This window comes from Solea senegalensis, linkage group LG14 (genome assembly GCF_019176455.1).
Source record: "Solea senegalensis isolate Sse05_10M linkage group LG14, IFAPA_SoseM_1, whole genome shotgun sequence".
NCBI classification, from domain to species: domain Eukaryota; kingdom Metazoa; phylum Chordata; class Actinopteri; order Pleuronectiformes; family Soleidae; genus Solea; species Solea senegalensis.
Genome location: NC_058034.1, coordinates 11,855,251 through 11,879,791, shown reverse-complemented (window position 1 = coordinate 11,879,791; position 24,541 = coordinate 11,855,251). Strand labels below are relative to the sequence as shown.

The following is a 24,541-nucleotide window of genomic DNA, read 5'->3' as shown; positions in this document are numbered from 1 at the left end:
CTCTTTACCGTTGGAAAAGTACTCATTTCATAAGTCTGTCCGTGACGAATACCCATTTCATAAGGCTCGGTTTAAACCGAGCCAGTGACACGGACAGACTTTGAGACAGTGGGACTGTGGGTTTAGACATGCAAAAGGAGTCCCTCCATCATCTGATTGTTATGGAAGTCTGATGATAAGCAAGGGTTAATTATTCATGTACAGAATGTAAAACAAAACTTTATTGAAAAAAATTATTGTTTTCCAAAATAAACATTTAGTATTTCCTCATTAAATAGACACCATTGCAGGAAAGATTTGCGGAAATTGCTACTTCTTAGAACGGTGGTGTTTCCTTATGATGTCTAAGAGGTTGTTCTTGGTGACCAGAATGTCCTCATGAGCCAGCTTTATCTTTTGTTTTTGCCTTCTCTGTTGCTCATGGAGGTGGGGTGAGTTTAGTAGCTGTGGGGGAAGAATGGACCCTGTGGGTCTGACTCGGTTCACCACCTCTAGGAACAAGCGCTTGTTGTTATTGTTGAGAAGAGAAATGGCTGTTCCCCTGTGTCCCAGCCGACCTGCTCTGCCCACCTAGATGGGGGAAAAAATAAATCAGGTATCGGGCATGACTTGTGATAATCCAGTATTCCAAATTAAGACGACATCTGCCATCACTTACCTGATGGACGTACTCGTCCATTGTGTTGGGCATGTCAAAGTTAACCACCAGTCTTACATTTACCAGGTCTAGTCCCCTGCCCAACACTCCTGTACTGATCACAACCTCAAACTCCCCATCCAGCAGACCCTGAAGAGGTAACATAATATTATAGTGAGACACTTTTTTTTTTTTGCTAAAAACATAGTGTGCACTCCAGTGGAGATCTCACAGATCTCAATTAAATTAGACCACTTAAATAAAGACATCTATTATATTCCAATCTACAGTAATGTTGCAGCCGTGTAACTATAACATCAGCTTGAACATCCCCTCCACCCCAACCCTTCACATTTTATGTGCCATTTGCAAAATGACCCATTATTTTACAATGGTATTTAAACAATTTTTTCAGCACAGGGCTACACCATAAAACAAAGGGTGGGTAAAGAGTGAATGGTCTGAATAATTTAGGTATGTATTGTAACTAAATTCAATAAATTGTTAAAACAAGCACAGTCATAACATAATGAACAATGCTAATGAAAGGTATTTAGAAATAGGTTTGAGTGAATGAAACACTATTGTGTCTTTTCAACAAAAGCCCTGGTAAGTCTCAACTGTAGTGTCTGTGGTCCTCAAGTGACTCTCTTGGACATCGACCATGACAGCACTTGCTACTTATACCCTTGACTGTGCATGTTCTGGCTGCCAATGGACTCACTCTGAGGATGCGGTTGCGTTCCAGTTGGCTCTTGTCAGAGTGTATTGCCACTGTATTGAGACCAGTCACCTGAGAGACTGCCTCACACAGCAGATCAGCCCCCAGTTTACAGTCCACAAACACCACCACTGGGGGGTGGTAGAGCTTACTGTCCTGCAGAGCCATTAAGAGAAACAGAGAGAAAACAGTTTACATGATTTTGATATTTCTACATACAAATGTTTTAGAAACTATACACTGAGGGCTTTGATTCATGAATTTTCCCTTCTAAATCCAGTATGACAGTCCACTGATCTTGCAGGACCCACCCACTATATCACTATATACTAGATCAGGGACAGTTCTAGGTTAAATAACAGCTGGAATCAATAAATAAAAGCATTACTATCGCAAAATCCAACCGTCTCAATCATTTCTCACAGTGGTCTAACCCCAAGTCTTCACAGGGATAAGAGAAGCAGACTCTTCCTGTCCTGTATTATGGTACAGCCCATTGCTGGGATTCGTGGAGTCCAGCCATGGCTCAGGGCCCACCCATTTCCTCTTGATGGGGGCCAGGGCTGTAGCAATGGCTGTCTAAATATGGAGTAGCTGGGAGACTGTTCCTTGAATTCCCAACTTTATACAACCAGTTAATAAAATGCAATGTGGGTACTGGTGCATGCCAGGACTGAGCAATAAAGCCAAAATTAACTAAAACCAAAATAATAACCCACTTTCTGTTTGTCCCTTGCACAGCATTTTCTGGTTCTCCAGACTACTATAAGTGTTGGTTTAACAGAAAAGCTACAAATAAAATCTTTAAAAAACTGCTGACAAAATTAAAAAATGCCTGGTTTGGATTTGAAAGTGCAGGGATTAAAGCAATACTAAATTTAAGACTATCAACATTGTGCTGGCTGGCCAAAACGTTATGATTAAAAATCAAAAATAGTTGCAACCTACATTAAGAATCTCAAACAACTTCTTCTTCTTTGAGGGTTCTTCAACCCACAACAGGATCTGCCTCACATCGGCACACGGCTGGTTCTTCTCTCCAATAGCAATACGGACAGGGTCGTGGACAAGTCGAGCAGCCAACTCTTCTGTTCCTGTTGGGATGGTGGCCGATGCCAGCAGAGTCTGGTGTTCTTCAGGGACTTGTTCCAGTACCTCCAGCACCTGCTGCTGGAAGCCCATCTTCAACATAGTGTCCACCTACAGATCCACAAGAAATACAGTACATAATGTTCCAGGATGTTCTCAATACTTGCTAATCATGAATCAACTTACGGGGGCAAATAAATAATAATTCATATTCAATGATTATTTTTATGAATGTAGGTTTTCTGTAAGACTTGTATTTTGATGCAGAGCACAACAATGTGCTACAACATAACTGTCTAGAAACATTATTTTGGTGGAAAAAATGCATTTAAAACCCAGTCATTTAACCTTTTAGTCCCAACATTTTTAATACTGGACACTCTCAGAGCACTGAACTTTCAAAGTTATGAATTGCGTCATGTTTGCTGTACCTCATCAACCACCACAACCTTCACTTTGTTTAGCGTCACTGCTTTCTGCCTCAAGATCTCAAGGAGTCGCCCAGGTGTGGCTATGATGATCTAAAGGGATTAAAAGAAAAAAATATGGTGAGAACAAAAGCTGTAGAGTCAAATGACTATAAGACAATGTTAGTATGCTTGTCACAGAGTGGAAATACAGTAAAAAAGAGCGATTGTACTGTACTTTGATGCTGGATTTGAGGCGGTGGAGCTGTGGGGGAAGCGGCATGCCGCCTACCAGTAGAGCAGTTCTCATGTTGGGAAGACACATGACTAGTTCCTTGGCCTGTCTCTCTATCTGAATGGCTAGCTCTCTAGTGGGAGTCAGGATCAGAGCTACAGGGCTGTGCGCACTGTGGGCTGGTTTCTAAAATTTAATAAATAAAAGAGAGATAATGCTTTCAGCACACATGGAGACCAAACAGCCACAGATTAACAATCTGCTGTATTAATAAACACCATGTTATTCACTCTGTATCTGCAAATGACATTAAGTGAACACTAGTTACACACTAGAAATTATTTATTTTTGGTGACATTAAAGGTGATAAATGTTAAACATGTACAACAGTGACCTTCAGTGTTTAAACAGTTACTGCAATCCCAATTGAAAATAAAAGCACATACATATCTGACCCAAAGTCAGTTTTTTCAATTTAAAAACACTGAACCCAGTGTTTTTAAGCATGTCAGCAACAAGCAGATATTAAAAGAGAAAGTGTGTCTGCTAGAGAGCAGACTTGCACCAGCAACAGAACAGCTGGTGAATGTCTAACATTTTGCTAAAGGATATATCAGCAGGAAAGATGCTTTTTACGGCGGTCTAAATCCAGTCTTTACAGCTCGCTTTACCTTAACGTGCAACTACGCTCCTGCAAAATAATGATCATAGTACTAATTCTCTACATTTTGTAGTATCTTTTAATTTGACCCAAAACAAGAACACGATGTGACAAATGCAGATTATTGTTAAATGCATTTGAATCATCAATAATCAGTGGATCTTCATGATTCATAATCACCTTAGACAATGGACTGTAATTGTGTTAGTAGTGGCTCTAACAAATGTAAGCATGTAAAGCCAAAACAAAACCCCTAAATATTGAAGATGGACAAACTGTGTTTTCCTACATTCAAATATTTAATAATTTAAGAGGGAAAGCTAAAGACATTAGATAGAAGTAATAACTGTACCTCCAGTGCTCTCACTACCACCGGCAGCAAAAAGGCAACAGTTTTCCCTGAGCCTGTGTCAGCGCTTGCAATCACATCCCTGCCACTGAGACCAACAGGCACCATCTGCATCTGGACCGGCGTGGGTGCTTCATAGCCAGCCTTCTTCAGGTTACTCCTCAGAGTGGCAGGGAAACCACAGTGTTCAAACTCAATGATGGGTCTCCTTACATCAGTCCCCTGGGTTTCAATGCCTAGCTCCTGCTTAACACGCTGCACCTGTTCATCTGTTAAATCTGATATGAATGCATCTTCCTTGTAGGAATACTCTGCTTCGCTTGCAGACACCCCACCTCTGTCAACTGATGCCTGTTGAGTTTGAGGAGTCCTTCCATCTCCTTTTACGTCCTTGCGGTTAAACACATCAGGCCCAGTCCCCATTCCCATTTGCTGTAAATGGCTAGCTTTGCATTCAAGACTGCAAACATCATTGTCAGTGCGGTCACAAATGTACTCGCCATAACGACCACACATCACACAGACAGGTTCCCCTGGCTCCGGCCATCTCTGGCTCTTTTTAAATGACTTGACCGGTTCATCTTCCTCTTCCTCTTCCTCCTCCTCCTCCTCCTCCCCTGAGTTACTGGACGAAGACTCCAGTGCATCTTCAACTACTGAGCTCTCTGTCAAAGTTGCAGAGTCTCCTCCTGATTGTATTGTCTCATCTTGTATTGTTGAATCTTCATATGCCTTGTCCTTATGAACTTGTGTCTCTGATATACTTGCATCCTTTCTCTCACTCTGTTCAATCTTGCTTTTCTTGTTTACAATGTGCCCTGATCCTTGGACAGGTCTCTTCACTTTCAGGGCTCTTGGCATAAACATCCTGTTTGGCGATAATTGACCTGAAAAACACATATTACGATTAAGAATTTATGCACGATTTGTCAAATAATTTAAATATGCTACGTTAGAAGGTCAGGCAAAGGCAATCGGAAAACCTTAATGACTAGCTAACAGTATGGTACTATTAGTTTTACCATTGGCTTTGATGAACGGAACGACTCTGAACTGCGAACAAGTCAAATAACCTACCAATCCTACAACGAATTAATTTGTTTTAAAATTATATTTACAAACCAAACCTCGGCAGTCAGTGACTCGTGTATTTAAGCCAATGTCTCAGTATCTCGGAGTGTGTGGATTTAAAGTAGAACACAATCCTTCCAGCGCTTCAAAACAATCACCGTCGCACACTGATGACGCAGAACTGCGTTGTATGACGGGAAATGCGGTTCGTAGATAAGCCGTTCTTCTACGTCTCAGTGTGGTTGTGGAATTTTATTGATTTTTATTGATTCACTTAACAAAATATATACCGACTGTTGCGGGTTTGTCAAATGTGCATGAACGTTAGTCTAGACAACATTAAAAACAGTAGCTTAAAAACGGATTCGTATTTTTAAAAAGTCTGCATTTCTCTGTTTTAATTATTTTCGCGCGTTCCTCTTTTCATGGCGTATTCAAGTATTCATGGAAATGTTAACTTTCTAAATAGTATCACGCAGTGGTGTGGCAGGTCTGTCTTTAACAAGGTAGTGTGTACTCTGGTCTGCTGTGATCTGAAGAGGAGAAATCTGTTTGGTAATCTCAGCATGGAAATATAGCAGGAATTATAATCTAAAACATAATTATTTCATGATCAAATGTTTTGTTGTTTTTTATCATTAGTTATTCAAACTTAAGTCCATATATCGTTAACGGTTTACGCCCGGAGTTCACGCCAGTTTAGATAACGTGACTGGTTCGATAGAACATGATTTTGGTATTTGGTGCAAACCAACACAAACGTATCTAGTAGTAGTATGTCCGACAGCTACTGAATGCATCACGGGCGCATGCGCTATTCGTAGCAGAGATGCAGGGTCTGTGGAGCCCACAGTGCGGCAGGAAAACCGCACCACGGCACCAAGAGGAGGCACCAGAAAACCCAGCGTACACTCCATTCATGAAGACATGGTCATGAAAGACAGACGAAAGACAGACTCTAAAGACTCCAAAGAATGTAAACGTTCCAGTTAAAGAGCAGCGTTCCCTCTGAAACCAAAGGAAACCTTTTCACCTCGGTCCGACGACAGGAGCCCAGATTTCAACTGACAAGGAGCAGAATGGATGGAAAAAAACACACACAATGACTAGCGCGTCATTGGGCCAACACAACTGAGAAACCCGTTCTTAATGTTGGTGTTTTTTTGTCTGAGATAATCCGCGAAGAGTCCGCGGAAAGACACCGCATTTGCTTAAATCACCACCGTTTGACCGTTTCCTGCGAAATTCCAGCAGTGAGATGCTTTGACCGTTGTGTTGCGGCAGAGGCTCCATTGTAACGGTGAGAGCGATTCGCGCAGATGAATATGGGTGAAGTTCAGGACGTCAGTTCTGTTCTCAGGACCTTCGTTGCCCCAGCTGTCAAGTCTTTCGAACACTATGACTTTTCCCGAGCCAAAATCTGTTGCAGCCTCACGTGGCTGGTGGCCAAAGCGTATGGGACAGGTAGGAACCGACCGTTTACCTGCGGGCTGTTAACGGTTGCATGATAGTATCGGGGGATTGCCATGACGATATTGCGATAATTAAAGAAATACTTAAGTATACTGTGTTCATGTCTTTCTAGGTTGGCATTGCTGCTAATATAGGTCCAGACCGTGTTGTAAAATAAACATAATTCTCAAATTTAATGACCCTTTAGTGAGTTTTTTTTTTGTAGTTTCTTTTCTTTTTTAAAAAAATAGGTCAATAAAAATCCAAAAACATTTTCAAGTAATATTACAGAAATGGTAGTTATACAGTCAGAAATGTTTTTACTGTGCACAAAACTAGACATATTTATATTACACATATTATACACATTCATAATGTGAATACACAACAGTAAGTCATGTGTATTGGTATATATTTTTTATTGCAGTATACTTAAGTATCCTTTGAGGTGTATCCATTGTGCATGTTGATATTGGAACCATAATAAATTGTTGATTTAATGCTCTGTGTGGATATGTTTTCTGCATTTATTGCCATGTTTGTTTGTTTATTTATTTCCCATGCATGCATTAAAAATTAAGTACTACAGAATCAGATGTAATGAATGGTTGTGCATTTAATATATATATATATATGTGTATATATACATATATATACATACATACATACATATATATATACATATATATTTGTGCAGTAGATATAGACAGGATTAAATGAAGGACCACCATTGATCGCTCAAGGCAGTGTTTTCCACTAAATTCCCTGATGAGTTGATGCAGTGTTTTTCCCATGTTTTTACCTCTGTGATCCACAGACACCATTGTTTTTCTGTTGCTGTTGCCCACTGTGGACCGTCTTAAATTAATAGTTTATTAGACTGACAGTACATATATGATCCCAGTAGGACATAATAAACCATTTATCAAAGGCTGAAGTCGGTGAACAATAACATAATGCTGTCTTCTTAGGTGGAATGACAGTATTCAGTGTAGGTCTGAGTTATGAAGGTGTCCCAAATTATATCCCCTTCAGAGAACTGTATCCAAGGCACATTTAGCGATATCAGATCAGGAGGGTATACACAAAGGTTGTTCTTGTTAAGATTTATAATAAAAAACATCTCAATTACATCCATCCATTCATCCATCTTCTACCACTTTATCCTCCACATGAGGATCTAATCTCAGCTGACATAGGGCGAACTCTTTAAAACCTGTGATATCTCTACTAGTGATGAACGTTATATTGAAATAGTCATTGTTTCTTGTTTTACTGTACAGTATTAGTCAAACAAAGATTAAAAAATCATCAAACTTAAACCTTAAACAGGGCTCAGATGAGACCTTGTTCCACAAGCAAATGAAATGACAATAGTTCAAGGACTAAAGCTGAGTTTTAGAAATCAAAATTTGTTTCCTGTGGGGATGGAGTAACATAGTCCAGATGTAATTATTTTTCACCAAATCTAGTTATTGTTTGTTTTTTTTTTGAATGAAAGTGGGAGTATCGGAGTTAGCTGTGGCCAGAATCATACACTTTTGTCATCTTTGGAGACCAGGATCTGAGTTTTCTTTATAAACTTAATTACTGAGATTTAATAATATTCAGTGTGTAAAATATTTAGCCTGCATCGCAAACAACTCCCACATGCATCATTTGTGAGTGAATGCAAAAACAGCATTATGTTCCGAGGCTTTTCTAATCTACTCTTATGACTGAACAGTAAATTACACTTTGATTTCCAACCTAACTGAAAAAGAAATCAGCTCAGACATTTACAGAAAAAAAACCTCAACATCTATTCATACACAGATTTGCTAAAAAAGATATATAAATACATGCTTGTCATTATTTCTTTTCAATGATTTTTTTATTTGATGCAATTCCTTAATTGAAGTCATATCTGCTCACTCTTTTTTCGGCTATTTATACATTCACCATCCATCCTATATTACCAACTGAGACACTGGTGCAATAACCCAATTAAACATGAAATCTCCTCCTGATCCTCTGTGTATTTCAATCAGGACTCAGTGAAATGGGCTAAATAACTTGAAATACGCCACACTCCAGGGAAAAAGAGAGAGAGATAACAGGAGAGGGTGGAGTCGGCTCTCCTTGTTCACATGCATCATCCTCATCAATATCATCAATCGAGTGCATGAAAAATACCAACAGCAAATCATATACGATCAGAGAAATACTATCACACAGCACATGTACTGATACAGTGAACTACTGTATGTCACTCCACTTCAGAGATCAGTTAATGTTCACTGTGACCAGAAGAATAACATCCATGGTTAAAGCAAATCAGACTAATTCTCTGTGATTGCTTTCCAAGCTTCTTTTTTAAAGCTCAGAATGTTGAGCCACGGCAAATAAATATTAGATTACTATAACTTCCTTTATTGGCAACATGTGGGACACATTAACAGTGAGAACCAGCACAAGCAAATAGCAAAAACAGAAAAACATACAGATACACATGAAAATGTTGATTCTTAGTTACTTTTGGCAGCTGCAGTAGTGTTTGTCTGTAGTTCACCCTAACCTATGCCTTTGCTTCAGAGCCGACCTATTCAAATGGCGGCCTGTGGGCCACATGTGGCCCATATCCAACTTCTTAGTGGCCCAGCCTTTGGTCCACCAGAAATAACTGAAGAAATAACTGGAGAAACACGTTTCACTGTCCCTCAAATATTCCTTTATCAATTCCTTCAATAGTCTACAGGTTTGATAGCAGTGTTAGTTCTTTTGTATGTCAAATGTGACAAACACTTTGAGTTGTGACCAAAAACATTTTATTACTAGGTCTCTTATTATCAGAATGCACTTTTTGATGTACATTTTAAATTTGTCATCACCAGCTGCTTACTGGCCCAGCTAAATTTCTTTGTTTGAAAATGCGGCCCAACTGCGTTAGAGGATGAAGTGTGGGGGGGAGGGCTACAATAAAGATTTTTGTCTTTATTGATATCATAAACAGGAAAAAGTATGTACCACAAACGGCTACTGCTGTTGCTGTCTGCATTTCTGCTTCGCAATAACACAGATGACCTTGGTGATAATGGTCAGTCTGAGTCGGTGATTTACCGACTGCTCTCTCTCTCTCTCACACACACACACACACACACACACACAGAACATGCTGAAACAATGATGAGCTCTGCATCTGTGTGTGCAAATGTACTGAGTGTCATCACACAACGTCAGTTTATAGTGTTCTTATTGTTTAATTCCTTGTACAGATTGAAAAATCTGGCATCCACTGAGCCGTGAAAGCCATACTTTCTGTTTTCAAGCAGTGGTTTAAACAAAAAAAAAAAACAATGCCTTTGAATCCTATCGTGGTCTTGCTTGGGATGATATGCAAACACACACACCTGCAGGCTCTGCCTTTGAAGAAGCAGGCAGTAAGAACACAAGGGTGTTCCCAGGGAGCTAGGAGTTGGGAAGATACAGACTAGATGGATCGATCAGGTTCCCCCCCCTCCTGCGGTTGCTATAGCAACACTGACATCTGTTCACAGACATTTACGTCAAGATGTTGTCAAAGCATGGCAGGGGTGCGTGTGCACTGTCAGGAGTAAAGGCAAAGTCACGAGGATTTGGAATGAAGGTTGTCGTCACTGAACACCAGCTCACTTCAGATTAATCTGCTTTTTTTCCACACATATTTACTCAGTGAGTCCTTGTGAGAAACAGGAGAAAGTCAAAAAAGAAAATGCAATGAAATAATCTTCCTATCTCCTGATTTGATCTTTACTTGTTTGATCTGTGTTTATTTTCTTACATACCCCTTGATCTTTGCTGTCACATTCTCTCAAATGTCCTATTTTTCCCCTTTCGACACACAGACAGTATCCCAACAGACCTGAAGGACCCTTTCTATACGGACCAGTATGAGCAAGAGCACCTGAAGCCGCCTGTGATCAGCCTGCTGCTGTCTGCAGACCTGTACTGCAGGGCAGGCAGCTTCATCTTTAAGAGCGATGCCTCCAAGCCACTGCTGGGCCACGACGCTGTGATTCAGGCTCTGGCAGAACGTGGACTCTACGTCACTGACCAGGAAAGACTGGTCACCGAGAGAGACCTTCGAAAGAGGCCCTTACAAATGGTAGGAGAACTGTTGTTTTGCAACATGTTTTGCAATGCAACTCTTCATTTTAAGTGTCTTTAGCAGTAGAATTTTAACCCCGTCTCCTCAGTCCCTGAGGCATATTTCATGCACATAATCTTTTTCCTCATTCCTTCACTCCATTTACCGTGTCTTTTAAATGTGACATTGCCGAGACATCCTGGTGTAGCAAGGTACAATAGGAAGGACTGCCCACATTCACATAGTTTTTTGCTTACTTGCACTTCTGCAGAAGCTGCATCCTAATTGGCCTAGTTTCTCCTTCTGCAAGAAGTCGTTGCATGCTTTTATGTTGCATTAAGTCAAGGTTTTCTATTTTGAAAAGTCAGTATGAGTTACATAAATAGACAACACATTTTAAAGCCTTCGAATATAACACATTTATAGTGAAGAACAAGTCTCTTCATAATTGACATAAGTGACATCATTTGAAACGAGACAGAAGGTGTGTCACCTTGCACCTTCCACCACCACCACGTGTGTGTGTGTGTGTGTTTGTCATGTCTCGCCATCCTAATCTCTATCTCTCTGCACCGGATCTCGCCGTAGAGAAGACTTTGTATTGACTCAGACAGAGGGATCCTCATTACTTTTCGGTGAAACCTCAGTGGGAGGCCTCATTGCTTTCATTGCTTCAGTGCATTGCAATTGAGACATGATTAGCACACAGTATGCCTGCAGACTGTTTGCAGAGTCTTGCTGGTTTTAATTTCCCTTCCATGCTAATTTGAAAGTTATTTAAGTTTTGCGAGGGGCTACGATTCATTTTGTATGTTCGAAACGTATACAATGTTAAACAAAAAGGCAAAATGATGATTTTGTGTTTACACGGCAGCAACGTCTCACTGGTGGATCTTTTAATGTTCTATTAGCAAAACGAATAAGGGATCAACACTTGATTTGAACCCGATAAAAATTGTGACAGATTGTTTTGCCAGAAAACGACAGAATATAAAAACGATCCGTTTTCTCCTCTTGCCTTTCACTGCTCCATACAATATTTCAACCTCACATCCTGCATGCCTCATTTCTATCCCCATCAACCTGACCCCTATCTGCCAAATTCAGGACACTAGGTTGAAATGACCTTCCATTGTCAGCACCTCTGACGTTCCAATGTTTCCTTTGAGCTTAATATGAGAGACAGTCAGGTTCTGTGCATGGACTGCCACACAATGCAAGGACAGCACAGGTGCGGGAGGAGTTTCTATTTTCTATTATTTAAAGACTGCTTCATCATCTTACTTGGCTGATTGACTGCAGGCTGAGCTCTGTGAGGGTGTGGTAGAGAAAAGAAACAGCTAAACTGGCACATTTTACTGGAGAACTGGAGAGAGAGCGAGGTTTTGATGGTTTAAGAGGTTTCTCCCAAAATAAAAACATCACTGGATTTACTCCTGAGGCAGTGAATAAGCAACAGACTGAGCACCTAACTATAAGCGGCTCTGGATAAGAGTGTCATTAAATTGCTGCTTGGTGGCATTTTAGCTAAGTTTTTTGTTTGTTTTTGTTGTCGTTTACTCAGCAGTTTCTATGAGGGGGGGGAAATAATGTTCAGATCAAGCCAATTTACAGAATCTTCAAAGGAGCTTTATGATGTCAGTCAGCAACCGATGATGATTCGCCTGTCAGTGTGTTTCATGGGTTGCCAACGTCTCTTTTCACTGTAGTGTTGTTGTTCCCCGACGCTCGCACTCTATCCGTCGCCGTTCCGCCCACTTGTATCTCTATATTCAGCCATGTGACGGGTTCCCACATGGGAAAACTCAAGGCTCCAAATCGCAACTGCCGCCCACTTAGTCGCCTACACACACACACACGTTCTGTACCGACACTACCCTCCACCTGTAACACTCACAGAAAAAGAGGTAGAGATGTGGAGGCTGGATCTGAAAACATTAATCTAGTGTTACACATTTCAGCCCACATGAAGCACCGCTGTGCGTGCAGTGATTGCAAAGAGGTTATTATCTGAAGGATTTCGTTTTCATCGTCATCGTCATTGTCAATGTTAGCAACTCGAGAAGAAAAACCAGATGCATTGGTTTGTACCCTCACACACTAACCTTAACCTAATCACAGATCAAATCTTAGCCCTTAACCTAACTAACTTAGCTCCTTGGAAATGAAAAGAGTCATGAGAAGTACCGGTGTTTTTGCCAGAAAAGGTCCTAAAATGGTGACAAATATAAATACACTCACACACATACATGCAGATATATACGTATACATATGTATATGCATACATGTATACAAGTCATAGCACTGTATGTGGTTCCTGGGTCTCTTTATTGTGTCTATAGGTACTGCATCTGTGGCTGTATATCAGAAAGACAGGTTTATTGTTATGCCTTTGTCATAAAAAAAATAAGGAGAATCCACTCATTCTCCACTTAATTTAAATGTGGCCCCTTTTTTATATATATATACGTATTGTAATGTTTACGGTAAATTATTGATGCACCACTAAAATGTGGAAAACGTTCTCTTTTTCAATTGGCTATTCAGTCTAATCCCAGACAATTCAATTCATGTGTGTATGTGTGTTAATCTGTAATCTGCAGTAGCATAATTCCTTATATTAAATTCCATTACAATCTCATCAGGCCTTACATCTCTTAAGTCGGCGGTAACAAGAATCAGGGAATCTTTCTGAGTGAGTATCAGTACTTAACTGTTATAGTTGAGCAGTTCAAATTGATTCAGCATCTCATCTGTGAGCATGAATAGAGGTGAATACTCTTCTTCCTGTTAGTCTCCCTCTCTGCTGCCTCCGTCACAACTCCTATTGGGCAGACACTTCGTTTCCATGGTTACACTCCAGTAGGCAGGGTTTTGCGTGTGTGTTTGTGTAGGTGCAAGAGTGGGTGGGGGTGTGCGTGTTCTCGCATACGTCGTTTGTGCAGTGTGTATGTACAGTTATGTGTCGTGTGTGTGTGTGTGTGTGTGTGTGGTGGGGGTTGTGATAGTGATGAAGGCTGCCAGACTCTGAGCCAGAGAATACTGAAATGCCAGATTCACTCAGAAACGGGCACACAATGTTTCTTACATCACACACTAAGACACACCATCATCCGCACCTACAACGCACACAAAATCTAACCTCCACATCGCACCGATTCACTCCGTCCTTAATATTTTTTTCCTTGATCTCACGAGCCAAGACGAGCCGGAGCAGCACGACAGAAGAGAAGCACATCCAAGTGCTGTCTGTCCCTGTTACAGTCACAGTCAGTATGTTACGTTCATGGCCAGCAGCAGCTTCCAGGCCGTACAGGACAGTACAGAATGGTTGGATAAGCAGGGAATACACAACATGCGATGCCCTGAGTCCGTATTACCTTTCTGTGCTTAAGAGAATTAGACTATGATTTAGAGTGAGGTTTTGTTTATATGTTTTTTAAAATGTATTATATTGGCTGGAAAGAAAGAACATCAAGGCTGAAGAAGACCTCAATGAGCTGTTGAACCAGGTTTTCTCATAATAAGCTGATGCAGCAAAGACACAGCACGTTTCTCTTTTCTTCTGATAGTTTTTGTTATCAATCTGTTATGCAGTACAAATCCTGACTATGAGGGCAAGGAAAAACCACCATTTACTTTAGGTGTTTTGTGCAGCCCATTTGAGCTCGTAAGCTTTGTTCTAAGATGAAATACAGTCTCTCCTGGCTGGGTTTCTTGTTGCCGAGCAATTTCCCACGTGAGAACCCACCCACAACACATTTAAGAATCAAAATCTTCAGGACAAAGCAAACCAAGGAACCTCCTCAGTCTAAAAGTGCCCGTGGCAATTACCTATTCTTAGACAAAATTTCACATTCTGCTTCACTCAAAAATAAATGAAACTACAAAAAAACGGACTCAAGTGTTGACGAAACAGCACTGTATTTAGTTAGAGAGGACTCTATAAACTCAACTATCTTTGATCACAGATTAAATTAGAAGTACGTGTTGTGTGTTGTGTGTCTACTTGACAATATGTTGACCTCCAAGAGAGACCAGAGGGACTTACAGCTGAGTGCTCTTCCATATCCGGCTGAGGTGGCATACAATTACCTGAAGCTAGACAGAGTCTGTCCTTTTGACAGCTGCCAAAGTCTATGGGTCTGGACGGGAAAGTTGTAATACGAAAAGCAGACTGCATTTTGACATTACATCACTCCTGAGCTTAATTCAATCACCCATGTTATGTGTTTCCCCTGTTTGGAGCTGGCCGAGGAGACGGCACGTTTTGACTATTCTCTGCTCTGAATTATGTTTCCTTAAAAACCTGGAGATTGGAGAGAGATCATTTTGTGTTGATTTCACATGAGAAGGATGTTACGTGTTGAGCATTTCCTGGTGTGAATACTGGGTTTACACCTCCAACAAGCAGCTCAAAGCTCTGAAAATGGAGACTTCAACCGATTTCCATCCATCCCCTGTTTCTCAAAGGAGCCGTATTAAAGATTAAAGAGTGCTATTCTGTTCCTCCCACTGGAAACACTGGGAACCTTTCGAGAAATAAAAACAAGCTTTATGGATGTAATCAGCTTAGATGAGTCGGCACAAAATGTGCGTGTGCTGTGTGTATTCATCACTGTGTGATCAAAAATGCCTATGGACAAAATTGCCAACCTATAGATAAGCAAAGCTTTTATTATCTTGTAGAATTAAATAAAGGTCAGAAAAAGAATCACATAAATAGAACGCTGGCAGAGAATTAGCGCTTCTATGTCGCAATTTAATCAGTGCCAAAACAGTATTGAAAGTCATCTCCCAGTTATATTTCTACTGCTAATTGCTGACATGAAAGATGTTTAAATGCTGGAAGTTGACACATTATTCACAATATAAACTATGATTGCACTGTCAAAAAGTGGTCTAACACTACACAACGTCCTGGTGTCATATATTATGTCTTAGAGACTGCAGCTCTGTGGTCTTGTAAACACGATTAGCTTACCTGACTTTGTTGCCATTCGATCTCGTTGGACCACAGCAGATCTCAATCAATATCCTCAAGTCTGTTCAGCGGAGCAGAGGAGAGGATGGAGAAGTCAGAGTGGCCTCCGAGGATGTACATTAGTCCCCTGGCCCTTTCAAAAGTGTTCTTGCCTGGAGAAGATAATGTTGTTGTTAGAACACAGTGCGGGGTTCGCTGTAATAGCAACATGTCTGTGCATTAGTTAGTGCGTGTGTGTCTCAAGGATAACGTTTCACAGTGTTTGGACAGACATAATGAAGGCCAATTGAAAACGTCTCGAACAGTGTGTTATTAAATGGGGTTTGTTGCTGGGTTGCCAGATCAGAGGTACTGGAAATGAAGCATTAAACTAATGGCGTGTCACACTTAGAATTCATGACAGAGCTGATGTTGCACTTTCAGATATTAGTCTGACAGCTAATTGTTAGATTTAGCACAAACTCGGCGTCTCGCCGGCGTGTATCCGTGCCGCGTTGTTTCCCCAGGTGCCCTCGCTCAAAGCTCACAGCCTCTTCTGCATAAAGAAAAGCCATTGTTTTTATATATACGTATATAAATATATATATGTATATAGGCTTCCTTGTTCCTTTTGTTTAGCTGTGGCACGCTGCGTCACAGTGGATCTTGAAAACCACTTTAACATTATGGTTGATTTATAAGATTAGCTCATGGAAAAGCTGCTTCTCAAGTATAAACATTTGGCAGTCTGATTCCTGGGTGGTACAGGCGGCTGGGTACTGAAGGGTACGGACTACAGAGGGACTAAAGAGCTTAGAACTTAGATACACGCATACACAGAATACCCGATTTGTTGCTATAGTGCCATAATGTGTGGAAACGTAGCATTTGCTGCACCACGGTGCTGCAAATTCAATGTTATGTTTTAATTTCAGCATTCCCATATGCTGTCTTTTACTAGTACCCACTGTACATAATGAACTAACGTGAGTTTGCTGACTATATCTGAGGCTCTGATACTCAAATCGTTGTCTCGTCAAGTTGTCAGTTGCTCGTTTTGAATCCAGGTTAGCTGTGTTTTCTCAGGTGACTCTTACGGCACCGGTGCCAAAGTGTAAGACTAATCCATCACACTCATACAAAGTGACTGATCACTGAAAACTGTACCAACCAGACTCACTGTTGTGAGACTGTTGTCAGGACACATGTCTTAAATTGTCTTAAAGGCAAGTTGTCACTGTGACAAAAGTGGGCCGTGTAACCAGTGCATGTATGCACTTGTTTCCAGGACAACAGCCACAAGGGAATATTCAACTGAAGACAAGGATTTCAGATGTACAGTACAGTGGAAGTTTCCTGGTCCGGGGTTAAATAAATCATTGGCCTTTCAATGTCATGCACAACCACTGTACAATATTATGGTAATGCAGTGATTCACTGCGACTACAAAACCAATGTTTCTAAAAACAATGGTTCAAATAGTACAGAATATGTCCTTTGGCCTAGTTTTACTTTTAACGATAAAAACAGACTTCTTGCAAGGTTACAGAGGATTTTTTTTCTTACAGTTCACTCTCCCTGTTGCAACTTGACATGTTTAAGGATTAACTATCCAGTTTTGCCTGCTTTGATACAATGGGACATTATGCCAGACCCAAAATGTTCCTATAATCGCTGGGGCCCACTTCCTCATATGTTATTTTCATTCCACTAAACATTTCACATTTTGGCAAAAAAAACCTACAGTACCCAGTAACAAAGATTGAAATGGGGTCGATAATATTTGATCTTCTGGTTTTACTAGCTACATCAGTTTAAGTGTCCTCTGTGTTTTCTCTTCCAGAGTGCCCACCTGGCTATGATAGACTCTCTGATGATGGCATACACAGTGGAGACTGTGAGTGTGGAGAAGGTGATGGCCTGTATTTGTCAATATTCTTCCAGCAGGCCAGAGTTCGCAAGACCATATGATACGGAGGACGCCGTGACCACCTGGATCAACAAGGTGGGTAATAGAGAATGCGTTTATTTGGATTTCTGACAGCCGACAGCCATTTTCTAATTTGTTGCACCAACCTCTGAGACTTGTATGTGATATCTGGTGGCATGGCAACATGAGAATGAAAATCATAGTGCAAAAAATATAGCACTTTTTTTTTATTACGGTAATTTCCCTCGCGCTGTTTAAGGGAGCAGGAGAATCTGTGTCTTTGCCACCAGAGAGGAGAGAGTTGAAACCTTTTGTGTTTCTTCATTTTAAATTGTTACTACACTACTTTCACATGCAGTACGTTGTAAATAACTGCCAGATATTGAAAGTTATTTGTTAAAAATGGGCAAACGCACTTAACTCACAGGACATTTTCTGGCCCTTCTTATGATTCTAAAAGACGGACATTTTGAGGCTGAGGTGTTAAAGGGTTAATGTTCAATTCTTGGATTTTGCACCTATGTGCACAGTCTAAATTAGCCTTTGTGAATCATTTCCAAACAGATGTCCACATGGCCTGCATGTGCAGATGGCTTTTTCTCCTCCATACAGTGACAAGGCCCAGTCTGTTTACATTCTTCTGGGAGAAATGCTGGGCTGCTGCCAACTATGAGCTACACTCACACACACAGAATATCTAACAGGAGGTGTGGTCGAGCAGTCCTACTGGTCAGACATATGGCTCTCTGTTGGAAGACAATGTGTGTTCTAAAAATCCATAGAAATCCAATGATAGATTGGCTCCATTTACCTTCAAGTGTAAGAAAATGTCCTTCAAAGGCTGCCCTTAAACACATACTTGTAGTGGTGTCTTCTTTAAATAATAGTGGAAAAATGAACACTGAAAAATAGGAATGGAAGGAAGGAATAGCCAAGGTCACAGTCCAGAAAGATAATCACGTTTGTCATCTGTCTCCCAGGTAAATGAATATCTGAAAGACATCGTGGCTCAAGAGCAGAAGAAGAAAGAGACGCAGAATGCCGAGCCTGCTGGGAGTCCTCGGGTGGGTGTTCATCTTTTTTCCTTTGTCCCAGTTAACTACACATGACCAAAAAAAAAAGACATCACTAATCAGATGGACAGTCTCAAACAAGCGAAATGAAATCCTCTGTGTCCCTTTGATATGAAAGCTCTAAAACTCCAGTCAAATCAAAGAAAATCTCAGTTACATTACGAATATTAATAAAATGAAAAACAAAGAGACATACAGACTATGTGTATTTACTCTGCTGAGCTTCTACTCTCTAGTGGTTTCTACTCTAATTAGACCAGCAGTCATTTTAGTGAAGGATGGTTCAGCCTAAGGTCCACAGGTTCTACAAGTAACTCCAGTATAGGCAGTCATTTTAAATGCCATAAGGCAGGCTGGGGGGGGCCTGTGTTTGTTTGTGTGTGTGCAGCACTGTACTACACTACTGAGAGAAAGTGGTGAAAATGTGTGATTTAAAACCTAATACATAATAATAAAAGTGTAATTTTTCTGCATCTTAAATTTGGTATGGTGTAACCGCAGACCTGCATGTTTTTAGAATTGTAACAATAATAATATATTGATACTGTTTTATTAAGACACCAAAAGAGTCCTGAATACATATTAAATACATAAATACTATATGATGTAAACATGTGAGAATCAGTGGACATGTAACAAGCACAGTTAAGCACTAACACTAACAAATAACAAAGTTATTATAAAAATAATATAAAAAACTATATCTTAAATCTACAGTTCATTGAGAGAAATTAACGGCGTTGCTCAAAAAAAGAAATAAAAAAAATTATAGGGCAACCATGGTGCTAGAGTGGGGTGTCATTCAAGTTGAAGGTGGTGAGTTTGCACCCTGGCTCCACCGCCCCACTTGTGTGCCGATGTGTAGAGTGCTCCTAACGACTATGCCAGCAGTGTTTAAATAGGTACGATAGACCATATTATGCTGCATGAAAGTGTGAGTGATTGAATGGGTGTAAATGGGTGCATGGCAAAGCTATCGTGTAATACAGCATTTACTTTAGGACATAGACTCTAGTGTGCCTGGGTGAGCTCCCAGTTTAGTGCACACTGAAAGAGAGAACAGGACAGGGACGTGCCCGTGGTTTTTGAATGACGCAGAGGGATTAAACAAGTTTCACTGACCCGTGAAAGTCATGAACACCCTCAGCGCATGTTAGATAACCATGAGACGATTCAGTTCACAGTCACCAGCAGCAGTATCCTTCTCTTCTCTCATGTTTGCCTCATTATTTTCCCTTTTCAACGGAGTTATTATGATGCCCTGCTTTTGATCTGTGCTCAGTTCCTCCACATTCTCCTCAGACTCTTATTACTGGTCTGCGACACACCTCTTTCCCTAGCTTCCTCTCTATCACAGGTTATGTCAGGCAACACACTAACGCAACACTGTTGAGTGATCCGCTGGAACGTTTACCTGAGGGAATCTATTGTGACCACACCCTATGGCGTTTTAGCATGTGACGAGTCAATGTGGAGCCGCTGCAGTTTATGTATGCATGTGAGTTTCCAGCCTCAGGCTTGTGCAGACTTTCACGGTGTTTACAAACTCACAGGGAGATGCACGTTGCCCGTTCAGCGAGTGAGGGTGACTAGGAAATATACGACATCATAAAACCCCTTACAGAGCTAGCAGTGACTCACATATTATGTGGCGCTGCAGCCACGCCAGTTTAAGTGTGAGTGTTAGCACAATACCAACATACTGTCACGTCATGTTTTCAGGTCTGTGAGTTTTGGGTGCGTGGGCACACACGTGCATGCTTTCAGTGCCCACAGAGGACACAGTATAGGCTGCGTCCATACTACTACGCACAACTAAAAGGCTGCTGTTTTATTAGTTATCAAACAAAGAAATAGAGACCAGCATTTAGTAATTTCTCCATTTGGGGGGCGAAAATGCCAGAGCTATGACTCAAACAGAATAATGTGGATGAAGCCATGAAGTACAATTGCATCCATCATTGTGTATTTGTCTGCAATTTTTGTCTGTGTTTTTCAAAAAAACATGTTGCAACAGAAACATCTAAAAACCTGATTGAGAACCAGATATAGTCGTGTAAGACCTGATTAAGTATTGAAAATCTGTGAGACGAAAGAAAGACAAGTCAAGACTAAGGATTTAACGTTAAGGCCTCCTTGCCTCAGACATTGCACAATAACCCTTGAGTGTGTTGGCAGGCAAACTATAGGCAGCGTTATGGCCTTTTAAATTGAATACATAGTTTCCTAGTCTCCTGGTGGACCCTTCGTAGCCTCTACAGTCAGACCAAATGTTCGCAGTGTTATATATTGTTGAGTGTAAAGAATGCATTCTGGGGAAACCAACATCATGTGTGTGTTATGTGTGATTAAACCTCTAATATGGTGTTAGTTTCCAATTAAAAAGTGTCCCATTGTTTGCTTTCTGACACTTCTTATTTGGACTACTCTCATAACAACATCAGTTGAGGATGAAATTCCTACTCAATGGGGTAAAATATATGAGTCACGGACTGTACTAAAATGCAAAATAAATAAAATTCTTAAACGCCTAGGTAGCGCCATCTATCCTCCCTCTGCCCCTTCATCACTCTCCACCTCACTAAACCTCCCCCACTTGTGTGCAATACGTCTGACTGCAGTGTGAGTCACACTCACTGGCAGCTTCTCCCTCAGTCAGACATCGAGAATCACATGCCCTTCTAGGACAGGACTGGCGTTCACCAGGGCAACGGTGTTTTTATGGGGTGAGGAGGGTGGTTGTGGGTGAGGGTAAGAGTGTTTCGGGGAAAGGGGGAGGTTGTGCGAAGGCCATCGTCAGGACAGGACAGAGGGGACTAATCCTTTTACATTGCAAAGGCTAAGCTGCAGCTCAATCAGACGCGAGGATGGACTCTGATGGGAAGAGGCGGAGTCATAGGATGATTGAAGTGGGATTTGGGTGGTGCGTGTGTGTGTGTGAGTGTGTACACATGTGTGTGTGTTTTGTATGATGGATGAGAGTCTTTCCTCTCCACAGGGGTTTGATTATTGGTCTCAACAGATTTGAAACTCTTTCTTACTCTTCTTAGCACCACAGTTAAGATCATTACTGCAGATGCACAACTTTACTGTCCTCTCAAACTAGGGCAGCAAGGTTTGGAAAAGTGCATTCACAACATTTTAAAGTAAGGTCTGTATGTAAGAGCTAAGAGTGTGCAGTATGTAAGTGTACCCCTTGGTTACTTATAGTTACTGTCGCTGCAGGATAATATGCATAAAATAGTCACTGTGTTATTCTATTGTGCCTGTTACAGTGAATGTTTTTGTTTGTTGTTAACATTCATTTGGTTACCTTTCAGTCCTGAATTACTATATTGAGTCTTACATTTAAAGATTTACATTTACATTTAAGCATTTAGCAGACGCTTTTATCCAGAGCGACTTACAAAAGAGGAATAAGCTACATAAAAGAAGTCTTGGAATGAAATCCACTTGATAGGAACAACCTATGGGCTAACAGGGGGGTGAGAGTGCAGGGGAGCGGGTAAGGTAAGTGCTAGGATATAAGAGCTGGGTCTTCATGAGATTCTTGGAAGATTGACAGGGTCCCTGTTCTGGTAGCGCTCGGTAGGTACACAAGAAAAGATCTTAAAAACAAGATTCCTAAAGCCTTTTAAAACATCATCAGACTCAGAAGTTCAATAAACACACTATGCAGTGTGGACAAGGAGTAAAAAAATATATCACAGTGCTGATAGTAATTGTTGATACTAGAATCTGCTTTTGTGGTAGTAATAGTGAATCTAAACAAACAGAAGCTTCAATAAGAAGTAAACCCGCTTTGCACTGTGCCATGCTCCGACCTCCCACCAACAAAATATTCAACCTGGCCTATAAATCAGCATTGACATTGTCGGGTTATGTGTTTGAGCGTGCAGCTCATTATTATTTGGATCAGACTTGATTTGCGAGCTACAGGAATCTGTAATTATGACGACACACATAACAAAAATACTCGCTTCACTATACACTGCAGTATTTCCTCACTGTCACCGTAGTGTAAATCTACAGATCCGCTACGCTCGTTTCATCTGATGACATGTCTGCTACAAGTCTGCAGTAGCCACATTCATGCCTGCCATATCAGTTCCACAGAAGGCCCCATTCACTTCCGAACAGATAAAACTGATCAACTAATAATTTGTAGATTAGATTACATCCGGGCTGTTCCACCGATGATGGCATCAGTCTGAAATTACCACTTAGCTGCGACGTTGATCAAATCAGGAGAATCCAAAAAAACACGGCGCCCCCTGGTCCTTTCATCCTCCTGTTACTGTTATTTTCCTCACAATTCAGTTTGCCTTTGAAGTTCAGGACTCGTCGGAAGGCGAAGAAGCCTCTGAGAGTGCCACTTACATGTGGTTCTTTGATGCTTCCACACAGTGTTTGAGTGAGCTGTTAAGGAGAACCACCTTGTCTGAAATCTGTTTACATTGTCAGCTGAGTGCTGATAGGCAATAGACTGGTGCTTCTCTCTTTAGAGACAATTAAAAAAAACCCACTCACTGGCTGTTACTGTGTTAAATAATCTAATCTGAACATGCACACAAAAACACCGGCATACAAATGAAGTGACTTTCACACAAAAACTGCAGCACATTTGTGATATTTTGTAGTGTCTGTGAACAAATAATTGAGCTTAGGTAAATAATGAATACTTTCATAAAGAAACAAGCTCTGAACTCTCTTAATATTTGTGCCAAACTTAATAAACACTCCTGTTTATTCTGCACCAGCCAATGCTGGAAACCTAACACCAGATTACACGAAACACAAAAGTCTGGCTCACACAGGTTTTCTCTGTGCTCTCATACCTGTCATGTCTTCCCTTGTAATGCTAATCACATCGAACTAATCTCACTAACAGGTGTCCCTTTTTTGTTGTTTTCTTGTGCTCTGCTGCTGCAGTCTCCAACCAAGTGGTACATGAAGCTTGTGCCTGTAAGTCAGATATTAAGCTTTACGCTTTCATCTGTGTAACCATAGTGAACGTGTTTCCCCGCCTCCTCCCTCCCTCTGTCTTGTTTGCCATCGTTTTGTTTTTTTTTTGTTTGTTTTTTATTTATCACAATTGTGCATCAGGCTGTGACTTCACTGTCTCTTAAAAAAAGATATGTTCTTTTTCTACCTCTGGATGTTACATGCATGTGATTAGAATTAAAAAAATAGACTTTCTTATATTCAGTGCTCATTGCATTTTACTGCATTCGATCCGTCCTTATTACACACTAGTAGCAAAAACACACCAGGGATTAAAAAACACATTTATGTAGATTTGTCGTACAGCGAAACTAAGAAAATAAATTCTAAAAATGTTGTAATTAATTCTAATAATTAAAATATGTATGGCAACTAGGTTATTATATTTATTATTTACATTTGAACTCTTCTCCTACATACTTGTGAAGTCCCACGAGATTTGCCCAAATAATAAATAATAATTTCACAGAAGGCAGCCTCTCCTAATATTGTCTTATTTTCAGGGAGAGGCTAAACATCCATTAAATTTGTGCACCGACTCTCATTGTTTTTACGAAACTGATAAATTTCTTTTTTATTTCAACATGTTGAGTTTAGTGTCATTTCCTCTCCTTTGGCTCACCGTTACATCTTATAGTGTCGTTGCTACATTCATGAGACAAATAAAATATTTCATACCATGCAGGCGCGGTACAGGAAAGAGCAAACCTCTACCCAGTCCGATCTGTGGATCCCTCCTGTGGACAACCTGCTGAAAGACAGCACAGACGGCTCGGCCCTGGGTGCTCTGCTGCACTTCTACTGCCCGCAGCTGCTTCCACTGGAAGGTAAAGGAGCTGGGGTG

At 40.7% G+C, this 24,541-nt stretch overlaps 2 protein-coding genes across 15 annotated transcripts in view; one reads left to right on the top strand and one right to left on the bottom strand.

The window, feature by feature from the left end:
• Nucleotides 1-191: 191 nt before the first annotated feature.
• ddx59 (DEAD (Asp-Glu-Ala-Asp) box polypeptide 59) lies at nucleotides 192-24,439 on the bottom strand. Of its 8 annotated transcripts, none has more exons than XM_044043351.1 (9): nucleotides 24,376-24,439; nucleotides 15,712-15,863; nucleotides 4,103-4,986; nucleotides 3,093-3,275; nucleotides 2,879-2,968; nucleotides 2,307-2,558; nucleotides 1,362-1,514; nucleotides 659-787; nucleotides 192-570 (listed from the first exon to the last, which is right to left on the bottom strand). In XM_044043351.1, exons 2-9 carry the CDS (start codon nucleotides 15,725-15,727, stop codon nucleotides 310-312), a joined length of 1,968 nt encoding a protein of 655 aa, XP_043899286.1. In that variant the 5' UTR covers nucleotides 15,728-15,863; nucleotides 24,376-24,439; the 3' UTR covers nucleotides 192-309. The 8 variants fall into 8 exon arrangements, with proteins under 8 accessions (XP_043899286.1, XP_043899284.1, XP_043899287.1 ...); XM_044043349.1 differs by having other exon boundaries at nucleotides 24,412-24,426; XM_044043352.1 differs by lacking the exon at nucleotides 24,376-24,439 and adding an exon at nucleotides 18,432-18,675.
• camsap2a (calmodulin regulated spectrin-associated protein family, member 2a) overlaps nucleotides 5,989-24,541 on the top strand; it is a 34,050-nt gene continuing 15,497 nt past the window's right edge. For 4 of the 7 annotated variants that reach the window (XM_044043345.1, XM_044043342.1, XM_044043344.1 and 1 more), the window contains exons 1-6: nucleotides 5,989-6,634; nucleotides 10,486-10,745; nucleotides 17,534-17,695; nucleotides 18,601-18,684; nucleotides 23,626-23,658; nucleotides 24,383-24,524. In XM_044043345.1, coding sequence (XP_043899280.1) covers nucleotides 6,490-6,634; nucleotides 10,486-10,745; nucleotides 17,534-17,695; nucleotides 18,601-18,684; nucleotides 23,626-23,658; nucleotides 24,383-24,524 — 826 coding nt within the window. In that variant the 5' untranslated portion in view covers nucleotides 5,989-6,489. The remainder of the gene's footprint in view (nucleotides 6,635-10,485; nucleotides 10,746-17,533; nucleotides 17,696-18,600; nucleotides 18,685-23,625; nucleotides 23,659-24,382; nucleotides 24,525-24,541) is intronic. The other 3 variants (XM_044043348.1, XM_044043346.1, XM_044043343.1) reach the window with 1 other exon arrangement.